The 26,720-nt window shown below is 37.7% G+C and overlaps 1 protein-coding gene across 2 annotated transcripts in view; it reads left to right on the top strand.

Moving 5' to 3' along the window:
* LOC129708210 (brain-specific angiogenesis inhibitor 1-associated protein 2-like) overlaps positions 1 to 26,720 on the top strand; it is a 90,548-nt gene that overhangs the window by 13,117 nt on the left and 50,711 nt on the right. For both annotated transcript variants that reach the window (XM_055653831.1, XM_055653832.1), the window contains exon 3: positions 4,326 to 4,412. In XM_055653831.1, coding sequence (XP_055509806.1) covers positions 4,326 to 4,412 — 87 coding nt within the window. The remainder of the gene's footprint in view (positions 1 to 4,325; positions 4,413 to 26,720) is intronic.

The raw sequence follows: 26,720 nt of genomic DNA, 5'->3' as shown, positions 1-26,720 counted from the left end.
ATAACCCTTTTAAGGCTTGATTTTTAAAACTGATCTTGCTGAACTTAAGACAATGCCCATAAAATCCCCTGTATGAGAGTATAATTCTGCAGAACTGATCATAATTATATAAAGGAGTGCAATTACACTGTAGTAAAGGACCAACACCTGTAGTCAATCTAAGCTCCAGTGAAGACGTGGCAAAGAACCAGCATGAAGATATGGAGTGAAATCTAGAATGTCCTGCTTGTAAAAGTAGTGTATACAAATGCAGTTGTACTTTTAAAAGGGATTTGGGTATAAAAACTTGAAGATGAGTAGGGGAAGAAGTTGCAACAAAGATGGGAGTAATTTTAGATAATAGTTCCAAAGTGCTGGAAAGTACAAAATAACTGGAATGCTACCTCTTGTGGTTCATGAACCTCCAGTGTATAATATTATATTGCACTGCATGAAAATCTGTTCTTCTGTCTTTCATCACTGAATGATCCCACGTCTCCCCAGAACAAAATAAAAATTGCCATTAAACCCACATGTAATTTTATGCATAATTATTGCACAACAAACACACTAAGTTCTGGAGCCCCTATTGCAATCTCAGAAAACGTCAATGCATTTCTTAGCCAATGCCAAGAAAGATAAAAGAAATTGCAATTTAAAAAAAAAAAAAAAATTGATTGATCCAAAACTATTGTCTGTAACAAGTAAACTGAAAAATCTTAAACATACAAACAATTAAATTCATAGATCGGAATTTTAATGAATTCAGCAAAATTTGAAATGTTAGCAAATGTTAGCGTTGGCTGAGGAAGAAAACTTAAACACAAAAGCTTTGCAGATGACAATGTACTTTAATGAGATAATACCAAATTATATTTCATGTTGCTATGTTAAATAATTTTTAATGTAAGCAATGAATCCTCTAAGTTTGTTCAAATGGACCTGATATTAGTGATAATACACTTGCTGGTAAAAAAATTCCAAAATGCTTGTCAAATCAAAATTTCCTCTAACTTTATTGGAGGCTTCAAGATACTAATTCTCAGATCTTAATGCACAAAATCTATAATCGCATAATTTCGGGGCTCGAATCTAAATCTTTCTTACTCTGCTTTTGTATTTCCATTGCTTTAATTTGGATTAGTTGAGCGAGCTTCTGGCATTGATGTTTCCAAACCTTGCTCCTAATGGCAGACTTGTAGATCCAAATAATTTGAGAGTCAAGTCTGTCATCAGGTTAAGGGAGACAAACTTAGCTGTGATGGCACCAGGAACTGATTTGTATATGCTGATCATCTGGAACCCAAGCCTAAAATGTATAATGGCTGGTCAATTTTTACTAGTGGTTGTAAATATCACTAGTTCTGCTGGGAACACCATCCTGAATTTTTGTCTCTTTTTCCACTGTTACTGTTTTTTCTCAAACTTTGTTGGATCATTACTTCAGGCCAGATGGGTGCAGAGAAAATCTGGATCAAGAAAGCTAGAACAGGTGAGAAATACCATACCGTATCAACAGTGAATCGGAGTCTATTCGTGCATGTACGGAATATGCATTTTGTAAATGCTCCACTGTTTCATTCCATTACTGAGACCTGGTCATTTTTTTTTAAACACCACAGTAATGAAGAGTGAATGCTAATGGCATGCTGAGCTGTTTTTTAATTTTTTTTTTAATAAACCTTTTTTTTCCCGCAAGCAAAGTTCTGGTGGTTACCAAAGTTGGGTTGACAACATGTAAGGTCTCACTTGGTTCGTCAGCTAGCATTAAATTCGAGCCCTGAAGTTTCCTTCTTTTGATCCTCTTTTGTTGTAATGAATACTTTTGTTGCTTAATAGTTTATGGTCATTTGCTGCACCAGCACTCTGTGACTAGGTTAACAGGTGCAGTAGAACTACTTGTAAGTTTTTAAGATTCAAAGTAACAAATAGTTTGTTGGCTGTATTAAGAACTAAATTCTGATTATGAAATTCTGATGATAGGGCAGCAGTAAAATAAGACTTGTTCATACTTGGTTGAAGTTTGCCGTTTTGCCTTGTTTACAATGTACTTTTAGCAGGAGCAGGCTTTGTCTCAATTTGAGATACAACTTGCACTATAGTTTTATTTTGTCGATGTTGAAAGTGGATGAAGAATTCTGTCTCTCCTCTCTAGAATGTTCTTTGTTATTCAGCAGAGTGAGGCCCATTGTTTGGCCCGAATATCTCTTTAAACTGAAGGGAGAATATATGGAAATGAGCAATGGGAAGTCTACACAATGCAATAAATTAGTATGGTCCTCTTTTCATGTTTGGTTTAAGTGTAATGCAATATGTATAAAGTGTTTAAGTATTGCCTGCTTTGTGATCTGAGATAATTTAATCTTGACTGTACCTGTTTCTGAATGTTCAATTGTAAAACTGCTAATCTGTGAACTTTATAGAAAATTGTACTGTGGAAGAACATGAAGGGCTAAATATGTTAACTTGCCTTAGAAGTCTCTCAGAAAGCCAATTTAAAAGTTGTTCTGCCGAAATTGTATTCTGAGCTCGGTGATATTGAAAAGTAGATCTTTCTTCATTAATGACCCTGGTTAAATGGAGTAAATTAAATCACTCTGATGCAAATGTTTGAAAATCTGTTTTAAATTGGACAATCCCCTTTTTAGTGGCCTTCTACTATAATTCATCGAAAAGATTTTCTTCAAATGAACGCTCTTAAAAATAAATAAATAAATAAATAATTTAAAAAAAAACCCGTCAACCTGCATCATTGCAAAGTTAAAAAGCTTCACATTGTGGAAGAGAAAATTAGCTTTGGTTTATTTTAAAGTAAAGCCCTTAAAGATGTTTAAATTAGCATTGCTTTCTCTAATATTTGTGTACTCATTTGAAAGCTTGCATGAGTATTCAACAGGTTGGTCACAGGCTCACGATGGCGCCACGGTAGAGTTGCGGCCTTACCCAGAGACCCAGGTTCGATCCTGACTATGGGTGCTGTTTGTATGGAGTTGGTACGTTCTCCCCGTGGGTTTTCTTTGGGTGTTCCGGTTTCCTCCCACACTCCAAGGACGTACAGATGTGGCTTTGGTAAAATTGTAAATTGTCCCCAATGTGTAGGATAGTGCTAGTGTACACAGATTGCTGGTCGGTGCAGACTTGGTGGGCCGAAGGACCCGTGTCTGTGCTGTATCTCTAAAACAATAAAAAACCTTTTAGGTTTGTTCATTCAGACAAAACAGTTCAATTTATACAGATAAAGCACTTCAACATTATCAGAGTGATTGAGAACTAATGGCTGTATTTATGCTGTTGTGATTTGAATTGATTCTTGATGATGCTTCAGAATCTAATTTAAGGTTTTTTTTTACTTAATTGAGATTGATTTGTTTCTTTTTCAATATTGTTTTGGAGAAATTGCCATCTCCTAAAGAGGGCTGCTTTTTGTTTTATTGAGACAAATAGGAATGTGAAATTGATTATGTTAAATGGTAAACTCTATCTGGTTAGATGATTACACTCATGTAATTCACTATTGCCCTTTAATGAGTTAATATTACAGTGGATTAATTTAGTAAAGAAGCCAAATCAACTTCAAAAGCAAAAATGATTTGTTTAATTTAATCTCTCCAGGTTCTCAGTGGTATATTTCCTTGGGCAATTTTCTCAAGTCATTTGTATGCTTGCACTTACTACATTAGGAAATCTGATTTAATCAACCATTTTAACATTTAAGTAAAACCAGCTTTTAATTTTGTTTACTTTTTATCTAATTGCAAGTAGCCTGATGTAAAACGTACCATGTTTCTGAGCTACTATCCTCTGATCAATATATCGTCCCTAAATAATAAAGCCTCCAGCAAAATTGTTTAGAAGTATGAGAGTTGAAATACTTTTTTGTTTGCCCTCACTAAATCAGCAAAGTTCTCGAATTTTAGGTAACGAGCCTACAAATAACACTCCACCCCCCCGCCCCACACTCCTTTTTCCACTCTCTTCCCTTGGTCAATTTTCCCTCCTCCCCATCCCCTTTGATCTATATTCCTTTCCATGGCTTGTCCCCCTCCTTCCCCCCCCCACTCGCCTGTATTAATGGACAGAAACTCCAGCATCTTGAGTATTTTTTGTAAACAATGACATATTTCCATCTTCCAGTTTTTAATTCCGCTTTGCATTCATTCCTTCTATTTACCAGTTCAACAAAGCTTGAATGAAAGATCTCAATTGTATTGGTGCATAAACTTTGGTGCATAAGGGGGAAAATATATGTTAAATCAAAATGGTTTCTTGGTGTTGTCATTTAACTCTACGAATTTGAAGTGTCAGCATTATCTACAAACCTGTTTTCTGAAATCTCAATATTTCAGGTGTGTCCTTTGCAGCAAAAGGTTATTTTGAGACCCTCGTGAAAATGGGCGAACTAGCCAGTGATAGCCACGCTTCTAAGGAGATGGGTGAGTAGTAATAGTAATAAATCACCAGGTTTTGATGATTGTTTAATTCAACAAAGACCAGATGCATCTGCAAATATTTTTAGTGTTTTTAATATCTGTACTTCATTTCAAAGTGACAATCTGAGCATGCCTAATCCTGTTGTAAGTTTTAAGCAAAAATGGACTTCTTGAATTTTTCATTTCTTATTCACATCTTATAGCCGGTGTGGGAATGTGAAATATAAAAAGAAAATGCTGGACATACTAATGTAATAAGGGTAAAAATACCTTTTTGTTTGCCCTAAGCAAATCAGTAAAGTTCTTCAATCTATCCTTGACCTAACCTCCCCTATCCCCCAAACATATGTGGGGAAGATTTTTCATCGGAGCGAGGAAGCATCAGAAAACGAGTACATTTTATGTTTCCAAGAAAGAAAGGGTGGATAGAGCATGAGGCTTTTCTGTGAGAACCTGGCACAGATTGGTGTCAGTAGAGAAAGAGTACTGGAAGCTTGCTAAACTGTCTGGAGTTGGTATAACTCAAGGAGAGAATAGAGAAAAAGAAAACTGAGAATTTTGTAGGAACTGTATTATGGAGAGCAGTTTCTTGGAAATCTGAAATAAAAGGGGATGCTGGAAACTGCAGCACGTCAGACAGCATCTGGAGAGGAATTATGGAGTGGTTCATTATGTTGACCTGACCTGACTAACCTTGAGGTAACTGTTGTGGACTGAGCAAAGAGGTTCTGCAAAGTGTTCACCCAATTTTTAGTTCCTCTGTAGTTCTTACAATGTAGAGGAGACAATGTTGTGGGGGGAATTGCTTTGTGAGTGTTAAGTTGGATTTACCAGTGACAATCCTCAAAAACGAAAAAGGAATGCCAATCCCAATTTGTGTTTACATAGGCATGATTCTAGATGGTTCACCAAAGTACTATGGAATCAGTGGGCGCCATGATAATTTGACCGACAGGAGTGGAGGAAAGTCCAATTATCTGCCTTTTCAGTTCTTTGTAATCCCTGTATGGGATGCTATTTTATTGATGCAGTCCTTGTGGTAATATATTTTTAACTTGTGCCAAATGATTCCCATGTTGTAAATAATGAATTGCAGCACACAGCAATGTTTCTTTGCAGGATTTTTAATCTGGAGCACTCTCACAAGCCCGCAGGCAATATTTTTGTGTGTACGTGTTTACAGTCGCATATTTCAAACTTCCTGTCCCCCCTCCTTCCCATATTTAAAGTAATTGTAAGTTTTAGTGATTTAGAGACGGCTGTATGTTGATCCTGTTTCGGCTTTTGGGAGTTGCATAGAAGATATTGATACCAGTGAAATGCTTAAAATCAAATGGGGTCATTAGAGTTGTGCAGCAGAGAAACCGGCCTTCAGCCCACTGTATCCATCCCAACCTGATACAGTCAGTATTAATATTGGGAAGTATTGATTTTGATAAGAACCAAGTACTGGAATAACTCAGCAGGTCAGGCAACATCTCTGGAGGTCATAGATAGACATCATTTCAGGTCGGGAACCTTTTATAGACCTGAAATGTCACCTATCCATGTCCTCCAATGATGCTGCTTGACCCACTGAGTTATTTCAGCACTTTGTGTTCTACATAAGATTCCATCATCTATAGTTTATTCTGTCTCCAAGATTTTGGGAAGGATGTGAAAGCCTTCAAGAGGATACAGAAAAGGATTTTACTGGAAGATTTCAATGTTAGGTCTTTCAGCTACATGGTTAGACTAAAGAAGCTGAGATTGAACCCCGTAGGGTGAAGGTATGAAATTAGTGGAAATGTTCAAAATAATAAAGGACTTGGACAAAGTAAATATTGGAAAACTGCTTTCAATGGAAGATTCATCAACCTGGTTAAAGGTGATTGATAAAAGGTGATATGAAGACGAACCTTGTTATACAGCGAGTGGTTATGATCTGGAATATGCTGTCTGAAAGAGTGGTGAAAGTAGATTTGATTATGTCTTACACAAAGAACTTGGCTGAGTATGCAAAGGAAAAATATGCACGCAGATGTGGGCAACTGTGCCTTTACAAAATGCTGGTGTGGCTCAAAGGGCCAAAGAACTGCTGCCAGAGCGGTGCAGTTCTGAGATTCTTCAGGATTTGAGTACTGTTTCGTGTTACTACCAAGGATCAGGAAGGAGTGTAAGGTAGCCATTCAATATTGACGCCAAAAAAACACAATAACAGGACGTTGACAAACATCTAAAACATGTAAAACCTCAAGCTATTTGAAGTCTAAATCAATAGAAAGAGGCTGGAGGTTTCTGTAATTCTTTCATAATTTAGTTGCTTTCAATTTTAAACTGGACAAGCTTTCTTTAAACAGTTTGACTGAAAGTGATTAAATAAATTACAGCTAAAATGTTCCCTCCCAATTTCCATTAATCCTTATTTGATCAGCTTTATTCGTTTTGCTATAAACTGCATTGATATGATTTGTAATCAAGTTAACCTGAACTGAGCAGGTGTTCATTATTCAGCTTTTAAGTTCACATTGACAGCGGGTACTCAGTGTTTCACTTAAACACAAAATATCCCCTGAAGTCACAATAGCTTCTGTAGCCAAACTACTTATTCTTCAAACACTTGAACTGTTGTGACTTGCAGAGCAGTTTACATCCAACAAAGCAACTGTGGTATGATGTGTTCTTCCAGAACAGAATATCCGAAAGGTTTGGAGTTTGAGTTTAGTTTATTGTCAGGTGTACAGAGGTACTTTGTTGCGTGCTAACCAGTTAGTGGAAAGACATGATTACAATCGGACCATCCACAGTGTACAAATACATGATAAAGGGAATAACTTAAATAATGGGAGCACAGGTTTGAAGTGCGCATTTGAGATGATCATTTGTGTTCTCTTTATAATCATATTTTCACAATTTAGAGTTTATAGGAAACAACAGCTTATCATCTATTTTCGTGTTTGGCATTGTCGGAATGTTGCCCATGCCGATCTACATGCCCCATCTACACTAGTCCCATCTCCCTGTGTTTGGCCCATGTTCCTCTAAAACATGCACATGTCTAAATGTATCTTAAACGTTGTGATAGTTCCACCATAGTGAAAGTGCTTTCAGTTAGCGAGGCCCTAATTGAGTCATCGCGTCATTCAGCATGGAAACTGGCTCTTGGGCCACTTGACCAGTCCGACCAAGTTGACCCATTTAACCTAATAAATTTCCCACGTTTGGCTCCCATGTCTCGAAACCTTTCCTACCCTGTTCAAGTTATAATCTATAGAACTCTTCCTCCAATGTTCTCTTCATTGCCACCTGTCTTCTGTCATTAACATGATTTCTCACTGCTCCCCGGGAGGACATTTGAGATGCTTTGCCAACCTGTTGGGGAACCTCGTAGCATTGGATGCTTTTTGCAAGCTGTCTAATCATAGCTCGTTGGATGCGGGGGCTTTTTCTGTGTGGTTTCCTGCCAAGTGTTTGAACTTTGATTTAATATTTATGTTTACAATTGATGATCAATTCATTTTAGTGGTAAATCATTTTTTCCCTTCACTTTGAAATGTATAGGCACATTTTTGGATCCGATTAGAAACGTATGTTTGTGCCCTTTTTGCTGGTAAATTGTATGTTTTGATATTTGTGTTGAGTCCATTGGGCTGTACCTATCCGATGATGGTTTATCCCAGCTGGAGTGTTCTTTCACTGCCAAATTTTGCCCATGTACTGTCATCAAAGCACATCTATCCAACAAGCTTGAAAAGGGTTTGTTTCCATGCTGTATAATTCTGACTGTGGATCTAAAGGTTTACTTGCAATCATCAGTGTGCAGTCATGGTAAAACTGGGAGGCTTTTATAAAGGAAATCAGCTACTATCTGAATTAAAGCATTTCTGGCTGTTGCATAGATTTTATCCCTGACTAACCCCTACGTTGATTTGCGAGATCCTATTTTGCAGATGGATAGCACTGATAAAGCCTACATCCTGCCTGCACCAGAGATCCTGCAAGCATTTGCCTGATTTGTGGTTATGGCCTGATTGTAGCAAGGCGCTAAATTCTGTTTCTCCTTGGCATATTGGCATCTTATTATCCTGCGCGATGCCATTGATCCTCTTGCCTCTCCCATCCAAACCGATTTTATTTTTTGTCTCTTGTGCCTTTCCATGGCAGTCTGTATGGCTGGCAACGGAGAATGCTTCAACAATGCTAACCTGCTTTCCTTTTGGGCCATTTGTGAATAAATGCCAGCTATGGATTCTGGCAATAGCTGCTGCTGTTGAATGCACGTTGGCTTTTAGCGATTATGAATGGGAGACAACAATAAAAGAGGATTCTTAAAGCAAAGACGTTCCAGCTTGGCTCTCTTTACAACAGATTTAGCTTTGGGTGTGAAAAGTATCATATCCACTTAAAACAATGCCATTTTCAAGCTATTAAATCCAAAGGATTTTAAAGTAAGCTTGTTTTGTGATGTAATTACATTTCAAATCAGTTTGAAATAACTGTAATATGCTTTAGCAATTGGGTTTAAATTTATTATTGTCACGTATACAGTGAAAAGCTTTTTTTGCATTCTATCCAATCATATTAGATAATACTTTTATACATAGATATAAACCTTGGGTACAATAGGTAGTGCAAGGTACAATAGGTAGTGCAATATTTTTGGTAAATATTAATGGTGAGGCAAAAATGCTTTCAGAAATGAACTGTTTTGAAATGCCAGACTTCAATTGATGTCTTGATCATAACGTCTTGTCGATGTCATAGTTCTGAAACTGGATTCTCACATACTCTTTCCCTCTCCCACCCTCCACCAACCCATTTTGGTTGGATACCAATAATATCCGGCACTTAATTCCAGCCAAGCACTGCTCCTGGTTTTACTTTTGCTAATTTGGGAGCAATTACAGCAGCCTTTTCTCTGCCTTGGCAGAGGTCTGCTAATATAACTTTGGCAATAGATTCACAATTTTTTTATGTATGGCGTCATCTTATACTGCTGCAAACAAAGAGCCTAAAACTTAAGTGGAATCGAAGTCTTACTCTTTCCAAATACTTTATAACACAGTTACTCTTAACTTCTGATGCAATTTTATTTACAGAAATCTTTTGGTTAACGCCTTCCCACAGGAATTAGCTCCAACATTCTTCTGTACACAAATGTGGCCTGATCTTCCCTTGGGTGCATGGCAGCATTGGTGTATGTACAGCCCATATGCTTGTGGCCCGATTTCTGGTGCTGATGATGTTGATGGTGAGGATGAATGCGCTTATTTTTGATCCCAGTGTTCACGGTGAACCCAATTTAGAATGAGTGCAAGAGCTGATGCCATGGGAACACGCTTTCTGACAGCTTCAAGGAAAGTCAGGGCAGCCCTGTTTGAATTGAATGTCTACAGCACCACTGAATACTGAGGACGTGTAAATCATTTACTCTAGGCTGCATTATTACATTTTCAGAGTGGACTGATAGAAACTGAAAGTCCCATGTGTTTTTTATAAACAATAGCTGGTTCATAGATGCTCAATAAATCAGTGAATTTTAATGCCACTGGAGCATGTTGCAAAGACTGAGACTGATCAAAGAGCCTACAATATCAGAGCCTTGGGGGTTCGGCTAAATGCAATGACATTTATTTTTCTGCTCAGCAAATAGCTGAATCGGTAGCCAGATTGACAGCAGGGTGCTCTGAACACTTGGCAGGGTAATCTGGAATAGGAAAAAAGTTAGTGTTTAAATTTTAGATTTGTGCATGTATCTTCCACAGTCTGATTCTCAATCCCCCCCCCTAGTTAAATACATGGAAGCCTGATTTTAAGCAGTTTGTCACTTGGCTCAATCACAAAGACACCTCGACCTGTTGCTGTGGCATCAGTTATGTGATCAGCTAGGATAATATTTACAATAAACTTCACTTTTTTGCCTTGGCCAGGGTAATAATATCAAGGGCAGTGTTTCTCTTTCTCTTTCCCCCCCCCCCCATACTAAAATATATTTAATTTTCGTGTCACATGCAGTTATCAAAAATAAAGTTCTGAGTAAATGGATCATAAAATAAATACAGGGTGTGCATGTTACCAGCAAAACTGCTATTGATTAGCTATCCTTAATCGGTTTAGGTTTATTATTATTGCTTGTATCGAGGTACAGTGAAAAGCTTTGCATGCTATCCAAACAGATCAGATATACCATTCGTAAATAGGCAAACCCAATTCAAGTACAATAGATGAAGTAAACATGAACATAGAGTGCAGAATAGTTCTCAGCATTGTTGCGCATTAGTTCCATAGACAAAGTCCAATGCCCTCAATAGGGTAGAGGTGAATCGGACAATACCCCAGCTTATGGAGCGACTGTTCAGAAGCCTGCGAACCGGGCAATTCTTGAGAAGGCAACGGGTTACTGCTTCTGAAATGTTGAAGGCTAAAATGCGGGTACTTGGTGTCAGGTAGGAAGCCTCTAGTTGGACTAGTGAGAGTGGCGTACTGGCAAAACATTTCCAAGTGAGAATATAGACTTGAATGAGGGCTTGTAAATGGCATCTGCTGCCCTTGACCTTCTCGGTAGCTGAGACTGTTGGTTTGGGTGGTGCTAAAGCAGATCTTGGCAAGATTTTGCATGCATGTCTTTTGTTTAATTGTCTTTATTAATATATTGTTTGGGGAAAAATAATGTTTTTTGTCTGCTAGAGTTCAAATTGTTTGAAATTAATTTGGTTGGTATACATACATTCCACATACGTTTCCATGCTTTGAATGAAAGGATACTTGTCCAGCAGAGAATAACTAGTGCAGATTAAATTTCAGTAAGTAGTAATTCAGTATTGAATCTTTTCAGAAATCTTGTTTCAAATTGTTTACACTACCCTCTTGAAACCTCTGTGGATGAAAACATGAAGTATTTAGCAATAAGTGCCCCAGCAGTCCAAGTTAATGTATCGTTTTCTTTTCTGCATTCTGGGTGATTAAAAGAAATCAATTTAAACTGCTTCCTTCCTCGAGGGATAATTCTCTTTATTACATTTTTGTTATTCTATTACCTATATTTAATCAGTATGCCATTATTTTTCAAAGCACTGCTTGAGTAATATTACAGTGCAACCTGCACAGTGCAACCTGTTCCATGATAATCTTACACAAGAGATCACTTCATTTTGAAAGTTATTTTGCTATTGTATTTTGCCGCCACTCCTTGGTGATGGTGTTAAATTTATATGTTGATTTTCGTCACCATTCCCATGGTATTGCATCATAACTGAAGATTGCAAGTAAATGTGTACATTGTCCACCAGTTTCCTTTATTGAGGGCATCAAGTTTATGATAGATAAGGGGGTATAGTGCATTGATAAATATAGGATTGTTATTGTCCAACTGGGATATTGAATGCTGTCATGCCCATACTTTAGCAGTGATTCATCATGGTGACGTGAAGGTTAAGAGCAACACAGCCAGTGCTTTGTAGTCATTTATATTGGTTTTCCGCTATATAATGGGTGATAGAATTATTGCCCTGAAGTACATTTGAAGACCAGCTTTTATATCCATATCTGTTGGTGAATTGTAATTACTTGTGTCAACATGAAAGTTGTTAAAGTATTACCTCTGGGAAATTAGTATTAATCGAGTCATAGAGTGATACAGCGTGGAAACTGGCCCTTCGGCGCAACTTGCCTACACCAGCCAACATGTCCCACCTGCCTGCATTTGGTCCATAACCCTCCAAACCTGCCTTAATCGTGTTCCTGTCTAACTGTTTCTTAAAGGTTGGGGTAGTCCCAGCCTCAACTACCTGCTCTGGTAGCTTGTTCCATACACCCACCATCCTTTATGTGAAAAATCTACCCCTCGCATTCCCATTAAATCTTTCCCCCTTCACCTTTAACCTATGTCCCCTCGATTCACCTACTCTGGGCAAGAGACTATGCATCTACCCGATCCATTCCTCTCGTGCAGTAAACTTCATTTTGCTTTTGTGCATTGTAGATATTAGCTAATGTATCCTAGTTTAGTAAAAAGTTAGCAGAGATAATTAAGATATGACTTTGTATGTGCATTTATGTTTTAGTTTTCGATTATTAAGATTGAACAGTGCTAACACTTGTTAATTTGTATTTTGCTTCAAAGTAGTACAGTCTGGTAAACCAGCTATCCCACTTCTGTTATTACAACAGTAACTACTCTCAAGGAAACTTATCTTGCTTTAACGTCCCTTGGGATGGGCTCTGATTGTGAAAGGAGCTATGTAAATGTATTTGGCTTTAATTAGCCTTCAACTAATCTTTTGCTCTGATGCTTTTGGTCATCTGATGACGCAGCTAAGATTGAGGAATTATCTTCGTAATGATGAGTTAACTTGTCTGATAGAGTTGAAGGCTTTCCTGGGGTTAAAAAGTCATGTTCTGTGATGGATTTTGCTCCCTATATTATTCCCAAGCTTGGCTGTGGTCACAAATTTGTTTATTGCATGATAGTGCAAACCATGATGCAAACCAGAGACCCAACTCTATTACATATTGAGGTCAAGCGATGTTGCCTCGTCATTCAACCTTCCTTGAAGAATTGTTGCATCCTATCTTCACATTATCTTGCTGGAGTGCAGTGCAGGTAGAGACGTGATTCCCAAGATTATGTATCATTGATTTACCTATTTGAGGAATTACACCAACAATTCTTGCGGTTATTAATTTTTAAATATCACAGTAGGCAAAAGGGAGAGGCTTCCACCTTTTTAAAAAAAAACTACTCTGCTTCTGACCTCTCTCGTTAAAATGTTTCATCAATCCTATCTGTTTGATGGCCATTTGCTTTTCCTGATTATCACTTCTGTGAAACGCTAGCTATTTTTCTACTCTGAACACTCTGTGAATATAAAGTGTGTCGTTTTTATTCAGTTGGTTACATTTCAACAGGATAATTTCACTCCTTGCTGAAACAATTCACCATTCATGGACTCTATTTCCTGGAACGATGTTGCAAGACCACAGCACAAACATTTTAAGTTTCTTGAGATCATGCCTACTTTAAAAATACCTAGAGTCATACCTGTCCAAATGTATTTTAAATGGTGTGATAGTACCTGCCTCAACTACCACCTCCAGCAGCTCGTTCCATATATCCGCCATCCTTCGTGTAGAAAAAGTTGACCCTCGGGTTCCTATTAAATCTTTCCCCTCTCACCTTAAACTTTGTTTTAATATACAATTTTTAATTTTAAAGGAAATCTATTAAATTTCCTTAAATCTAGGTTTGGAAAAAACACCTTTTACTTGGTGTTTAAATATTTAGCTTCCCCCCCCCCCCCCCCCCCCCCCCCCTTCTGCTTTTGACTGGGAGTAGTGGTGTTGGAAATATACTAGTGATCATTTTCATACCCAGATCCTTGGAAAAATAAGTACTGTTTTAAGTGGGTATATGATCAAATCAAAGTGCAATATACTAGAAATATGCAGACCAGATAGTATGCATGGAAAGCAAAACTAAATTGGCATTACAAGTTAATGAAAATTCAATGGTGTGAAACATTAATTCCCTCTCCACAGGTACTGCCTGACCTGCTGAGTATTTCCCGCATTTTTGCTTTAATTTGGATTTCTTGTCGTTTGTTTTAATACAATATTATTTATATTTAAAATATTCAGGGTGGCAGGCAAAACGTTTTTTCTAGGCTGCCTTGAAGAATTAGTTTTAATTTTCAACTTTTGAAAGATGTTTAAATTGTATTGTACCTTTCTCAGAGCTGTTTGAGCAAGACGTGATTCATAGCTGCTGCTAACAATTTTTGCATTCTGTATTTGGATAGTGACCGGTAAAACATATATAATGATTAGATCAATGGTTAGTAAAGGAATGCTCTTTATTTTGTTTGATGAATACATATTTGTCCAAGGTGGCTGCTTCCTGATAGGAAACATTGCAGTCCTGAAACCTGAAGCACAATGGAAGAAGCTAATTTTTGTAAGGAATTTGTGTGACACCCTATCCTCGGCAGGAATATATGACTATTGTTTAATTTTGCTACTGCATAGGAAGCTCAAATAAGACTAGGGCTGACCTAATTTTTGACCTTCCCAGGAAGAGTGTCTTGCATTATTTACTTTCAACCATTGTATCAAAATATTTAGTAATAATTACTTTAAATGTATTTGACTTCCAACTGAAAGTTGTTGGTTGTAGGGTTCGTATGCTTTCATAATGCCAGGTCATAATGGTGGTAGGGTTTGTAGGCTTTCATAATGCCAGGTCAGACATTGTTATCTGATACTTGGCATATGCTAGAAACATTTTCTGTTATGTTCAATTTCTACGTAAAGCTGTCCTGCAATAGTTAGACAGATAGTGACATGAAATAGGCAATTTATTTCTGCTGTGAAATGTAATCAAAATAATTAATACTGACTTTGCTAACTGGCTAAATCAAAATTTCCAATTCTGTTTGTTATTCATGTGCTACTTCCCACCTCTGCAGTCCCAATGGGTTGGCGTTTGGATAACAGACCAATGTTTAATATTCTTTGTAAATTAATAATATTCATATTTAAGGTTGTCAAAATAATTGGTAGACTTCGCAGGTGTTATTGAATATTTAATGGATGTCAAGTTGAAATATTGCTAAATAGATTAATGATGCAAAAATCTGGTTTTAAAGATGGTGAGCCTTTTACCAAGAGTGAAAAATATCTGAAACTTCATCCTCTTTCTTTCTAACCATTCCCCCTTCCTGTAACTCCAAATGTATGCACTTCAGTTTGAGAGGCTAAATAGGAACAAGCCCTTTTGTACTTCAGACACATATCTGCCCCCAGCTATCGCTTAAGAATTTTTTTTAAATCTTTTATAAATCAACTTTTCTTGTGAGCTTTCACTAAGTCCTCCAACTTCTTTTGTACTCTGTCCCAACCTTGCTGCCAGGTTTCACAGCAAGTACAAGCTATGTATTTGTTCTCTAAAAGAATACTGAAGCGCACTATCTAGTTTTAAAAAAAGTAAAGCCTTGTTAGTGTGCCGCATATGCAATCAGTGCCAGGAAGGAGAACATTCCACGGGATCTCCTTCAGCTGATATCATTGGAGCACATCTGCTTTTCTTGTCACATAGTTCACGGTGTGTCAGCAGAGCTCTTTTATATGGAAACACTTCAAATGCCTTTTTTTTTAAGTCATTAGTTTAGTTGAGTTACAGCGTGGAAACAGGCCCGCAGTGTCCGCGCCGACCAGCGTGATCACTGCACTAACACTAGCCGACCCACACTAGGGACAATTTTACATTTATACCAAGCCAATCTGGAGTGTGGGACAAAACCGAAGATCTCTGAGAAAACCCACGCAGTCACGGGGAGAACGCACAAACTCCGTTCAGACAAACATCCGTAGTCAGGATCGAACCTGGGTCTCTGGCGCTGCATCACTGTGCCGCCCATGGTTGGGAGGGATAAAAAAAAAAAGTAAATCCATTAAGCCTGATATTTAACATGTGGAGTATATTCTAATTAAGAAGTACATGCTCTGAAGAAATGTGGATGTATTTAAATTAGTCGGAGCTCTTGCTACTCCAATTGTTTTTGAGTAAAATATTTGCACTTGATGAAGTACATTATAAATAATGCTAATTTCCCTCCATATAGTGGTTGATAAATTAATTCCAAGCCCAGAATGGCTCCTATTAATGTTCTTTTGACCAGACAGAATAACAACTTAATTGTACTCAACAATTTGTGCTATTCTTTAAGTGAGGATATTATGTAATTTATTTTGTGAACTTTTAACTATTTGGACAGTTTATTGATGTACCACTTGGATAGCTTATAACCCAATTAAATGAACATTGAATTCTCCAGTTTTAGACAACTTCAAACAAACCCTACAGCCCCCTCTGGGCTCCACCCACCCCGTGCTCCACCTGGAATTGCACCTATTTTTTTCCTCCACCTACATTCCTTTCTCTAGCTTCAAAATTTGCAACTCTTCTGTTCTTTCGTCTCACACCTATCTTTTCATCTCTGCCCCTTGTCCAACCATCTGCCTATCGTAAACCCCTCACCTGTGTTCACCTATTATCTGCCATGCTTTGTTAAGCCTCTCCTTTCTCCCATATTCCCCCATTTACCCCCCCCCCCCATCCCTTATAATCAGTATGAAGAAGGGCCCTGACCCAAAATGTCACCTATGCAAGTTCTCCAGGGATGCTGCCTGACCCACTGAGTTACTCCAATACTTTGTGTCCTCCTTAATATAGCCTGTGAGGCTGTGAGGTATCAAATGTAGCCAATAATTTTAGTCAGAAAAATATATTTTGGGTAAACAAAGGCTTTAAGAGAGAAATTTCAGAAATCTAGTGAAATATTGTGCTTGGGAAGCATACATGGGGGGACACAAATATTACATGGAAGCTTGCATTCTATTTGGCATTGCTATGTATTAATAATAAATTAAAATGTGATTATTTCAAAGGAACACAAAACAGCATCAATTCTCTGGCTACTTATTTAGCAGGATTTTAATTTATTGCATCAATTTACTGACAAATAGTTTGGAGTGTATTTTTTTAATCCCTGCATCGATCCTTACCTATAACTATTGGAGCAGTTTGGTAGTTGAATATGAAAACAACAGGTTTCATTTATTCAAGGAACATATGATAAATTGCATTTGTCATTCAGTAATGTGTTCTCCAATTTTCCAATTTATTTCTGCCAGCAAAGTGAATCTCTACCCATTACTTGAGTGTTCTCTTACATTTGATGTTTCACACCCCTAGCGCATCCGGGTCACTAGGTAAAGCTTTTGCATTTAATTTTTGAGCGCAATCAGCTGCAAGTGAGAAATTGAACTCTTTGCTTTTCTCCAACTGGTGTTCTTAGATGTGTGGGAAGGAATTGCAGATGCTGGTTTACACCAAAGATAGACACAAAAAATGTTCCTTTGAAGCTCTGGAGTCTTTCAGCATTGTGGGCTCTTCTACATATTTATCAAAACCTCTCCCTCTACCACAACCCTTTGTTCATCTGAAGCTGCCTGATCAAGTGCAAAATATCATCCTTTTATGTTTAATTTGCTGCCTAAGCTTTCTTCTACCATGCATTTTACCTTCACCAATCCAAATTTACTTTATTGAAAGTCTTTTATGATTGCCGCATTACTTATAGCATGCATCTTAATTGCTTGAGGAAAGTTAAACCTGCTGATTCTTTGCTTAAAGTAATTTCTTTGTTGTTAATGACACTCTGAAGGACTGATTAATAGGAGTTGTGTGTTTCTTAAAGTTCTTTATCATGTTGCTAAGCTAGGGTGAATCTCATATTGTATGTTAATCGAGTCTAGATGTGAATGGTGAAAGATCCATTGTTTCTGCAGACTATGGTGTGGTTCTTAATATTACCTCTCGTATTTTAGCAAACCATGGTCCAAATAATGGCTTGGGTTTGATAAAGTGTTGCAATTATATAGACAATTTATAAACAGCTTCAATTATATAAACAGCTTTAATAAATTGGGCAGGAAATTTAAAAGTGGCCATGGTAGTTGGAAGTCCTTTAGGTTTGAGGGTTATATTAAAATTCTTGAATGTTCGCAATTATTTTTGTCCTGTTTGGTAAGCATGTCCCTTGCCATAAGTGTACCGCATGCAAATCTTTACATCGTTAAGCAAGGATAAATGATAAGTGACCACAAATTAGCTGGCTATAAAAAATGGGATTTCATTTTAGTTTCGGAAGCATGTTTAACATTTTGTTGTATCATCAATTGAAACTGAGTTTGTGCTGCCAGCTTGGTAAGATATTGTAATCAAAAGGGAAACTTATCTTTCTTACAACAAAAGTTTATCTCTTTGAGATTTTGGAAGCCAGTCTAGTTTCACTTGGCATTCTCCCAAATAAAGCAACCAACCTTAGCACTTGTACTCTCACAAATACTTGGATCTGATACTTTAGTGGGAATTATTTCCTAATTTCAACTTCCTTTGCAGTTAATTTAATACTAGGGTGTCCTGAATGGAGTACATAATAATAATAATAGTGATTCATATTTGCACTGACAAAGGCAAGATTATTATAGAGAGCTGAAACTTTTCTCTCACCATAAAGTGCCCACCCATTTTAAATTCCTCCCTATTGATTTGCTATTTTCGCCAATAAATTAACAGATTATACAATGTGGCCTTTTAACTGCAAACTTCTGTAATTTTGTGCTCTAGCTAATGGCTTTATCTACTTCAGTTTCTCTTCATCAGGCCAACTAACTTTAAAGTGTTATGAAACGTACTTGATTTGAAACCAGAGTACTTTGCCATTCAGTAAGGTCCTGATGGATCTTCTTTCACTGCACTTCTCTGCCATATCTCATGATTTTCTTAAAATCCCCAAAATATATCTGCCCATACTCAATTCAATGGGCACATCTAAAACATACTCAATTTCTGTTTCATCAGCCACATTCTGGCCATTCATTTGTCTACAACAGATTCTTTGCCTCCCCTTCATTATTTGTATTGCCTGCAGGTGAGGAAACATTGGTGTTCCCTTCTCCACGTCATTGATTTCATAAATATTTAAAGCCCAAGCGTGGCTATTTTAATATCTAGCTTGCCACATTCCTTAATTTTAGTCAACCTTAATTTTAAACACTAATCTCACCTTGAAAGCTTTTTGAAAATCCTGATACATTATACTCTCCCCTTCAACCACCAAAAACTTTGGAATTATGTTTATTAAAGGATATATCCGGTTGTCCATTAACTGTGCTTCTGAAGGTAATAACATGCATTTTGTAATTTGGATATAGATTTGCTTGCGTATTTAGTTTAACAATTGGTAGAATGTTTACTTTAATTATAAGGTGTGCAGAATGCAGATCAGAGGTTCTCACTATATTAAATGGTTCAGAGCACCTGTGAAGTTTCCATTTTGTCCTGGCCAAGTTTTTAAGTTACTTGAAGTAATCAGTGGTACAGGATGTATTATTACTGCCTGAAAATGCCACCTTGTTGTCAAATTTAGCTTGGCTTCAGTGGGGAGAATTGCTTTTAATGGCACAGAATGAGAAGAACAAGATTCCCCGAGTAGTTCTAAGCTGCCTGGAGCAGCTGTGCTCTGTCGACTGAACAATTTGTGAAACTGCTAATACTTTTTGCTGTCAATAAACTTCAAAAATAGACTTCCGTAACAAAAGGATAATTCTAGTTTAACTGCTAACAGAGCAGTCGGAGAACTTTATCGGCCAAAATCATAAATGCATGCAGTCCCAGTGGTTGTTCCAGCAAAAAAAAATACTTTCCCATTATTGTTTGCTTTGGTTGGCATGGAAGCCTAGGAGTTCTTACCAGCATAAACCACACAGCTGACTGCCAGAAAAATCTGCTTCAGTGTGAAAAATGTAATGTACTTAAAATATATTGGAGAGTTCACGTCAGAAGTGATGACTGCATCAGATGTCGGTGATAAAATTGTGCAGAAAAAAGTGTGTCGCAGCTGAGTGTCCTATCATTTGGACAGAGTATCAGTTTCCTTGGTCCAATTGTGTTTTGCTAAGACTGTATATAGATGAGTGAAATGAGTAGCTAGAGAGAGTCCCACTGCATCTAACATGAATAACCACTGAAGCTGAGGTTAATATTTCAAAGATAAACACAAAATGCTGGAACAACTCAACAGGACAGGCAGCATCTCTGGATAGAAGGAATGGGTGATGTTTCGGGTCTCCAGCCATAACGTCACCCATTCCTTCTATCCAGAGATGCTGTCTGTCCTGCTGAGTTACTCCAGCATTTTGTGTTTATTAACATTTCAAAGTTCTTTAATTAGTGTTTAAATATTTAATTTTCCATGCCTTGCAGTTAATAACTTTTTACTTTTACTCTCCAACATGTAGGTCATTGGATAATAAATGCTTTCAAGATTTAGATCAAACTAAACTACATGCTCCATTTAATTAATTTATTTTGCCTCAACCTGTCAGGTGGTGGATTGTTTTTTGGATTGTGCTGTGTTGGCTCATTAATGTATACACACTTTCAAGTTTTAATTCTATTGTAGATAGAGAATATTAAAGCAAGTTTCCCCTTTAATTAATCAGATTGCTGATATTTGTTTTTAAAAACTATACTTTGAAGTTGGACTTTATTTTGGAGCATGAACAGTTAGATTTTGGCACTTTGATCAAGTTGCAATGTGAACATTGTAAATTAAAGGAATATTAACATTTGACTATTAAATAACACGCACCAATTATTTGAATAATCCTTTAGGCTGCACAGATATGTGGGTGTGCTGAAATATGTCGAATATGTAGGATTGAGTGGAGTAAAAATTGATATGTGCTTATAGTTTTAATTAATTTCTCTGCACGAGGCAAGGATCATTCCATAGTTAATGATTCTTTGCCAGCCTACATTAGGTGGATTATTTATTCTGCTTTCTCCTTTTTGTCTTCGAGTCATACTGCGTGGAAACAGGCCCTTTGGCACAACTTGCCCACAATGGCCAACATGCCCCATCTATACTAGTCCATCTATCTGCCTTTGGCCCCTATCCCTCTAAACCTATCTTATCCATGTACCTGTCTAGATGTTTTTTAAATGTTGTGATAGTACCTGCCTGAACTACCTTCTCTGGAAGTTCATTCCGTATATCTAACACCCTTTGCCCCATGGGTTTCGGATGGACAAGATTTCATTTGTTGAAGTTAACAACAGTCATCAAATATTTAGATGCCATGTAGGCCACAGGTCACTAAGTGTTGATCATGCTTTCTCATGTTTCTCAGACTGTCAGGTTTGTATGCATGTATGCCTTTGGATTAACACAATACAAAATGTTCAGATGCCCTAAAAGTAGTGTATCAGGTCTATAGTTCCATTTAGTTGTGCAGCTGTAATGTAAAACCTTTATTAGTCTATCTGATCATTGTGGGAGAGAAATAACATTTGACTATTGTAAGGAATAGTTAAATTCCTTACATTTAACTATTGTTAAATGTAAGGAATGAAATGGGCTTTAATTCTGTGTTTCTAATTACGGGGTGGAGCTATTCAAGCCTTTCTGTGTTTTTGCATGCTTATTAAAGGATACAGTCTATTTATGTTGTGGGGTAAACGATAGATTTCAAAATACCTTTAGCTGAATTTTAACAAATATAAATGCAGGCACTGTTGTCTTTTTGGTTGTTCCTCCCCATCTTGTGTACCTGCTTCAGTCCTCTGAGACTGAAAGTGTGTAGTAAGGAACTGCAGATGCTGGTTTAGGCCGAAGATAAACTCTGATCTTCTGACTATAGCCTCTGCTGGAGTCTGCATTCTCTACTATTTGTAGCTGTGGTTTTGGCTGTCTAGCCCCATGGTTTGGGATTTCACGATCAAGTCATCATCCTTCCATTAAAAGACACTCTTTGTAATGAAACTCTTTGAACTTTTGGTCACCACTCCCAATCTTTGCTCTCACAAGGCATCTGGTTTTGCTAGGCATTTGTAAAAAAAATCCCTCGGGGCATTTTCAAGACATATTGACTTTGTTAAATGTTATTTTGATTTTTGGGGCTGTGAAAGTTGTTCCTTGAGATTGCAAGGAAGGTTTTCTTTTGGAAATTGCCATTTTATATTTGTGTTTTGATGGTACTGTGCCTCTGACAATGTTGGGGATGGGGGAGGGGAAACGGACCATGTCATGATAGTACTATTTCCTGGCAGGGACACAAACGCGTGTTTGGATTGGAGTTATTGATCTCTGGCCCGAAAGAAATGTCAGGAAGTGCTGCGTATATATATTCATATAATGTGAAATCGAGCCCTTCGGTCCATCTCATCAATGCTGACCAATCTGCCCCATCTAAGCTAAAGATAGACACAAAATGCTGGAGTAAGTCAGCGGGACAGGTAGCACCTCTGGAGAGAAGGAATGAGTGATGTTTTGGGTCAAGACCCATCTAAGCTGCTCCAATTTGTCTGCGTTTGGCCTATATCCCTCAACCTTTCCTAGTCGTGTATCTGTTCAACTGTCTTTAAAATGGTGTTATTGTACCTGCCTCATCTACCTCCTCTGGCAGCTCATTCCATATACCATTTCTGTTAAAAAGGATTGCCTACTTTGGTCACTTGCCCGTCCCAATTTCCTAAGAGTAGGCCAAGCTTTACAATAGACAATAGACAATTTACCCTCTTCCTTGTGGGGCTTCCTTCTTATTGCCTGAGGAAATACTCCTGAACTCGCTGGACAAATTCACCACCATCTAAGCCCTTGGCACTATGGCAGTCCCAGTCTATATTGAGAAAGTTTCAATTCCCATACTATGACAACCCTATTAATCTTACAGCAGTCTGCAATCTCCCAGCATATTTGTTCCTCTGATTCCCATTGACTATTTGGGGTCCTACAGTACAATCCCAAAAAGGTGATCATCCTCTTTTTGCATCTTGGCACCACCCATCTATTATAGTTCTACTTGGAGTTTTGTGCTCGTGGAGGAAACCTCGGATGATGTTGATGAGTTCCAGGTGTTTTTGTTCCTATATTTGCACAGAATAACTCGTGAGCACAGTTAGGCGCATGACGTGTTCTTTCAACTGGACGAGAAGTGCATAACATGTTTTTGGACTGCGGCATCTCTAATTATCAATCATTGTTTAAATTTTTTAAAGTCCACGTGCCTTTTTGTTACAAGTAACTGACCAAGGTCAGTAAACAAAATGCAATGATGCAAGTGGCTTTGCAGATTGCAACACTTTTTGAGGCTATTCATTCAAAGCACATTTAGCTGCCCTACCATGCTGCTGTGACTATGTCCCCAGTAAACACATTAGCTTCTGCACCAGTAAATTATTTGCTCATTCCAAAATTGTTGTTCAGTTGCTGTGCAGTTAATACACATACCTCTGAGAGATGAACATTCTATTAATCTTAAGGAAGACCCAAAATGCTGGAGTAGCTCAGTGAGTCGGGCAGCATCTCTGTTAATTGTGTTCATTGTCAGCAATCGGAGTTCGGATAGCAGTTAATATATGTCGAGTGTGGGATGGGGGAGGTGGAGGTTGAAATATTTGACATGTATTCAGAAAAGACTAAACAATGGTTGCATTCTTAGATCATTTTGGATCATATTAACGGAGCACTGTGTAAAATAGTGTACCCCAATTAAAGCCATTACTTTTTATTATTGAATTAGTAATGTATTTAGAAAAATCTGGTTATCATTAATAGAGAAATTGTAAATCATTTCGACCTATTTAGGATCAAAGGATCAAAAACATTTTAGAAATTATCCTTTTCTTTATAAAAATAGAATTGTACAAAATGTTTTTGAAGTTTCTTTGCCCTTTTAACTATAAGCAAATAGCTGATCCATTTGTGGACTTGGGCCTGTGTTACTAGCTCTGTATTTCTTGGTTGACAGGAGAAGTAAATGGATTTAACAGGAACAAATGTTTGAAGGAACATAATTCTAGCCGCAAGACATTATGTGTTTGACCAACATATAATTATTTAGTGTTTAAGGTGGAGTGATATGTGGAAAGTGGGTTTGCAAAAGCCAAATGGATTTAAGAACTTTTTCTAAAAGTAAAAATTGATTTCATTTATTGCCTATATTTACAAAGCATTGAAAAGAGCTATAGAATAAGCTGTGTATGAAAGAACAGCAGGTGCTGGTTTAAATCAAAGGTAGATTGCTGTAGTAACTCAGGCAGCATCTCTGGAGTGAAGGAATGGGTGATATTTCGGGTCGAGAATCTTCTTCAGCTTGTCACTGAACTCGATTAATCACAATGTCTTGCAGCTTTTTTACTTTTTTTTGTCTTTTCCCAGAAGTCCTCTGATAAGAGGGAGGACCGTGTTCACACCAATTCATTGGTGTGAACACGGTCCTCCCTCTTATCAGAGGTCTTCTGGGAAAAGACAAAAAAAAAGAAGTAAAAAGCTGCAAGACTAATTTAGGGACCAACTGTTCTAACATGATCAAACAAGTTAAGAAATTCCAAGTGACTGAGGAAAGTATCTAAATTACTACTTGGCTTTTAAACTGAGTGATCCAAATTACAACAGGGCATTTCTCTTCCTTTTTGAACTGCAACGGGGAAATCTCTGCTTTCCACGTTTAACTATTACAAATGTAGTTAAATCTTTGTGGCAAAGAAAAGCATCCTGATGTACGTCAGAGCCGACTGAATTTTGGATTTTTCTGGATAGATAATGCAACTTGTGTATTTAATGTAGTCATCTCACTGTTTAAGTCTTTAAATCTTTAACAAATCCAGAATCCAGCAAAGATTCTTGATTAGTACAGGTGTCGGGGGTAATGGGGAGAAGGAGAATGGGGTTGAGAGAGAAAGATGGATCAGCCATGATTAAAAGTCAAAGTAGACTTGATGGGCTGAATGGCCTAATTCTGCTGCTATAATTTGTGAGTTTATGAACTTGAGAATGGATGATTTCTCCACCCACTTCCCACCTGCATTCCCATTGCCTAACTCTTTCTTGTGTAGAAGACTTGCTTCTAGCCCAGATTAGAACCTGAATAAAATAGTGAAGGAAATTCAGAGTTTGAGTTATACTTTGTTTCAAAATGAAGTAGCTTGGCACTGCCAAATTATTTCTATGTATGGTACCCAGTAACAGTATTTTTAATTTGTGATGTGGAATTAATGTTTAGACACAGTAGATGTAAATATGTGATTAGACTGAAAACATGGTAAATGACTAGAAGTTAATTCTCTTACACTGGAAAGAAAAATGTGTACAACATTTGTATAACCTATCAGAACTTGGCTGTTGAGAGATTGTCAAGCTGCCTTACCGTTTTTGTGCAGTCCTGCAGTAACAAGTTAGCAGATGGCACATACATTTTCCTGTATCAAAGTCAGTGGCCAAAGGAAGCTGTTCTATTTACTCAAATACAAAGTTTGCCCCTTCCACAATACATTATTTGTCATTAGTTTGGGGGCATGCTCTTTAGTGACATTAAACTTTCTTGAAGCTTTCTTTTAAGCTCTTATAAAGTTCTCATTTAGATCCCATCTGCTATCCTAAACGTTCTCTCCCTTCATCTATGAAACTGAAATTAGTGTGCCATTTACCACCGAGGCAACACACAGCTGAGACATTCATTCTCTCCAGAGATGCTGCCTGTCCCGCTGAGCTTCTCCACCATTTTGTGTCTGCCCACAGCTGAGACGTGCGTAGGCAGCTACTCCAACAGTTCCTGACAAAGCAAAACTCTGCCACAAATATAAACATGAGATTGAGATGCTTGGAAGGGAAAACATTTTTTCTCCCAAATTGCACGATGTTCCGATTTGGAAATATATCGCCATATATCAGCTGGAATTTAGTACTGGCATTCTCTCTTTTGTGGCACAGGGGGTGTGTCTTCCTCAGTGGTTGAAGATGGTGTCTTACCTCGAGGGTAATTAGGGATGGCCAATCAACTCTGTCCTTTCTCGTGACTCACATCCCCCACAAATGAAAGAATTAAAATAAATATTTGAAGTAATTAGGAAAATGTTGAATTATGGGTGCATCATTGCAACCAATTGTTTCCCATTAATACAAGGGGTTGTTGTGGTTTTAGATCAGCCCATGAATCATGTATGAAACTCAAATTTCACTGTACCTTAATTAGTACATGTGACAATTAAATTGAATCATGAATCTTGGTTGGAATATTTATCTCCATATTTATCAATTGGAACATTAGCTGGTGTAATCTTTGGTTTGGGGGGAAAGGTTTAGAGGAAATTTGGATCTTGAGGTGATGTTACAATGTAATGAGCATAGAGAACTAGCCTGTTTCCTATGTGTTGTCTGGTATTGCTTTGCACATTCCTTGCTAAATTATTTAGAAAGCCACATAAGAGTCGGTCATTTCGCTGCTTATGGTCCATTTGGATAAAGAACGCTGATTCCCTTCCATGATATACAATGATGGATTAGATTGGATTTGCAACAATTTGGTCATTTCAGGATTATTGTTACTGATAATTTCCCCTAGTTTTTTTTTTTTTTTTTTTAATTTCTCACTTGCTTCTGTATCTGTGCCATTAATCCAGGACTCTGGGTTACTAGTCATGATATAGAAGATAGACACAAAATGCTGGAGTTATGCCCCTGTCCCACTTAGGAAACCCGAACGGAAACCTCTGGAGACTTTGCGCCCCACCCAAGGTTTCCGTGCAGTTCCCGGAGGTTGCAGGTGGTTGCCGGAGGTTGCAGGTAGTGGAAGCAGGTAGGGAGACTGACAAAAACCTCCGGGAACTGCACGGAAACCTTGGGTGGGGCGCAAAGTTTCCAGAGGTTTCCGTTCAGGTTTATTAAGTGGGACGGGCATAACTCAGCAGGACAGGCAGTGTCTCTGGAT

The sequence above is a fragment of the Leucoraja erinacea genome, chromosome 23 (assembly GCF_028641065.1).
Source record: "Leucoraja erinacea ecotype New England chromosome 23, Leri_hhj_1, whole genome shotgun sequence".
In the NCBI taxonomy this organism is placed as follows: domain Eukaryota; kingdom Metazoa; phylum Chordata; class Chondrichthyes; order Rajiformes; family Rajidae; genus Leucoraja; species Leucoraja erinaceus.
Note: the sequence above shows the minus strand (reverse complement) of the source record. Positions and strands in the feature narration are given on the sequence as shown.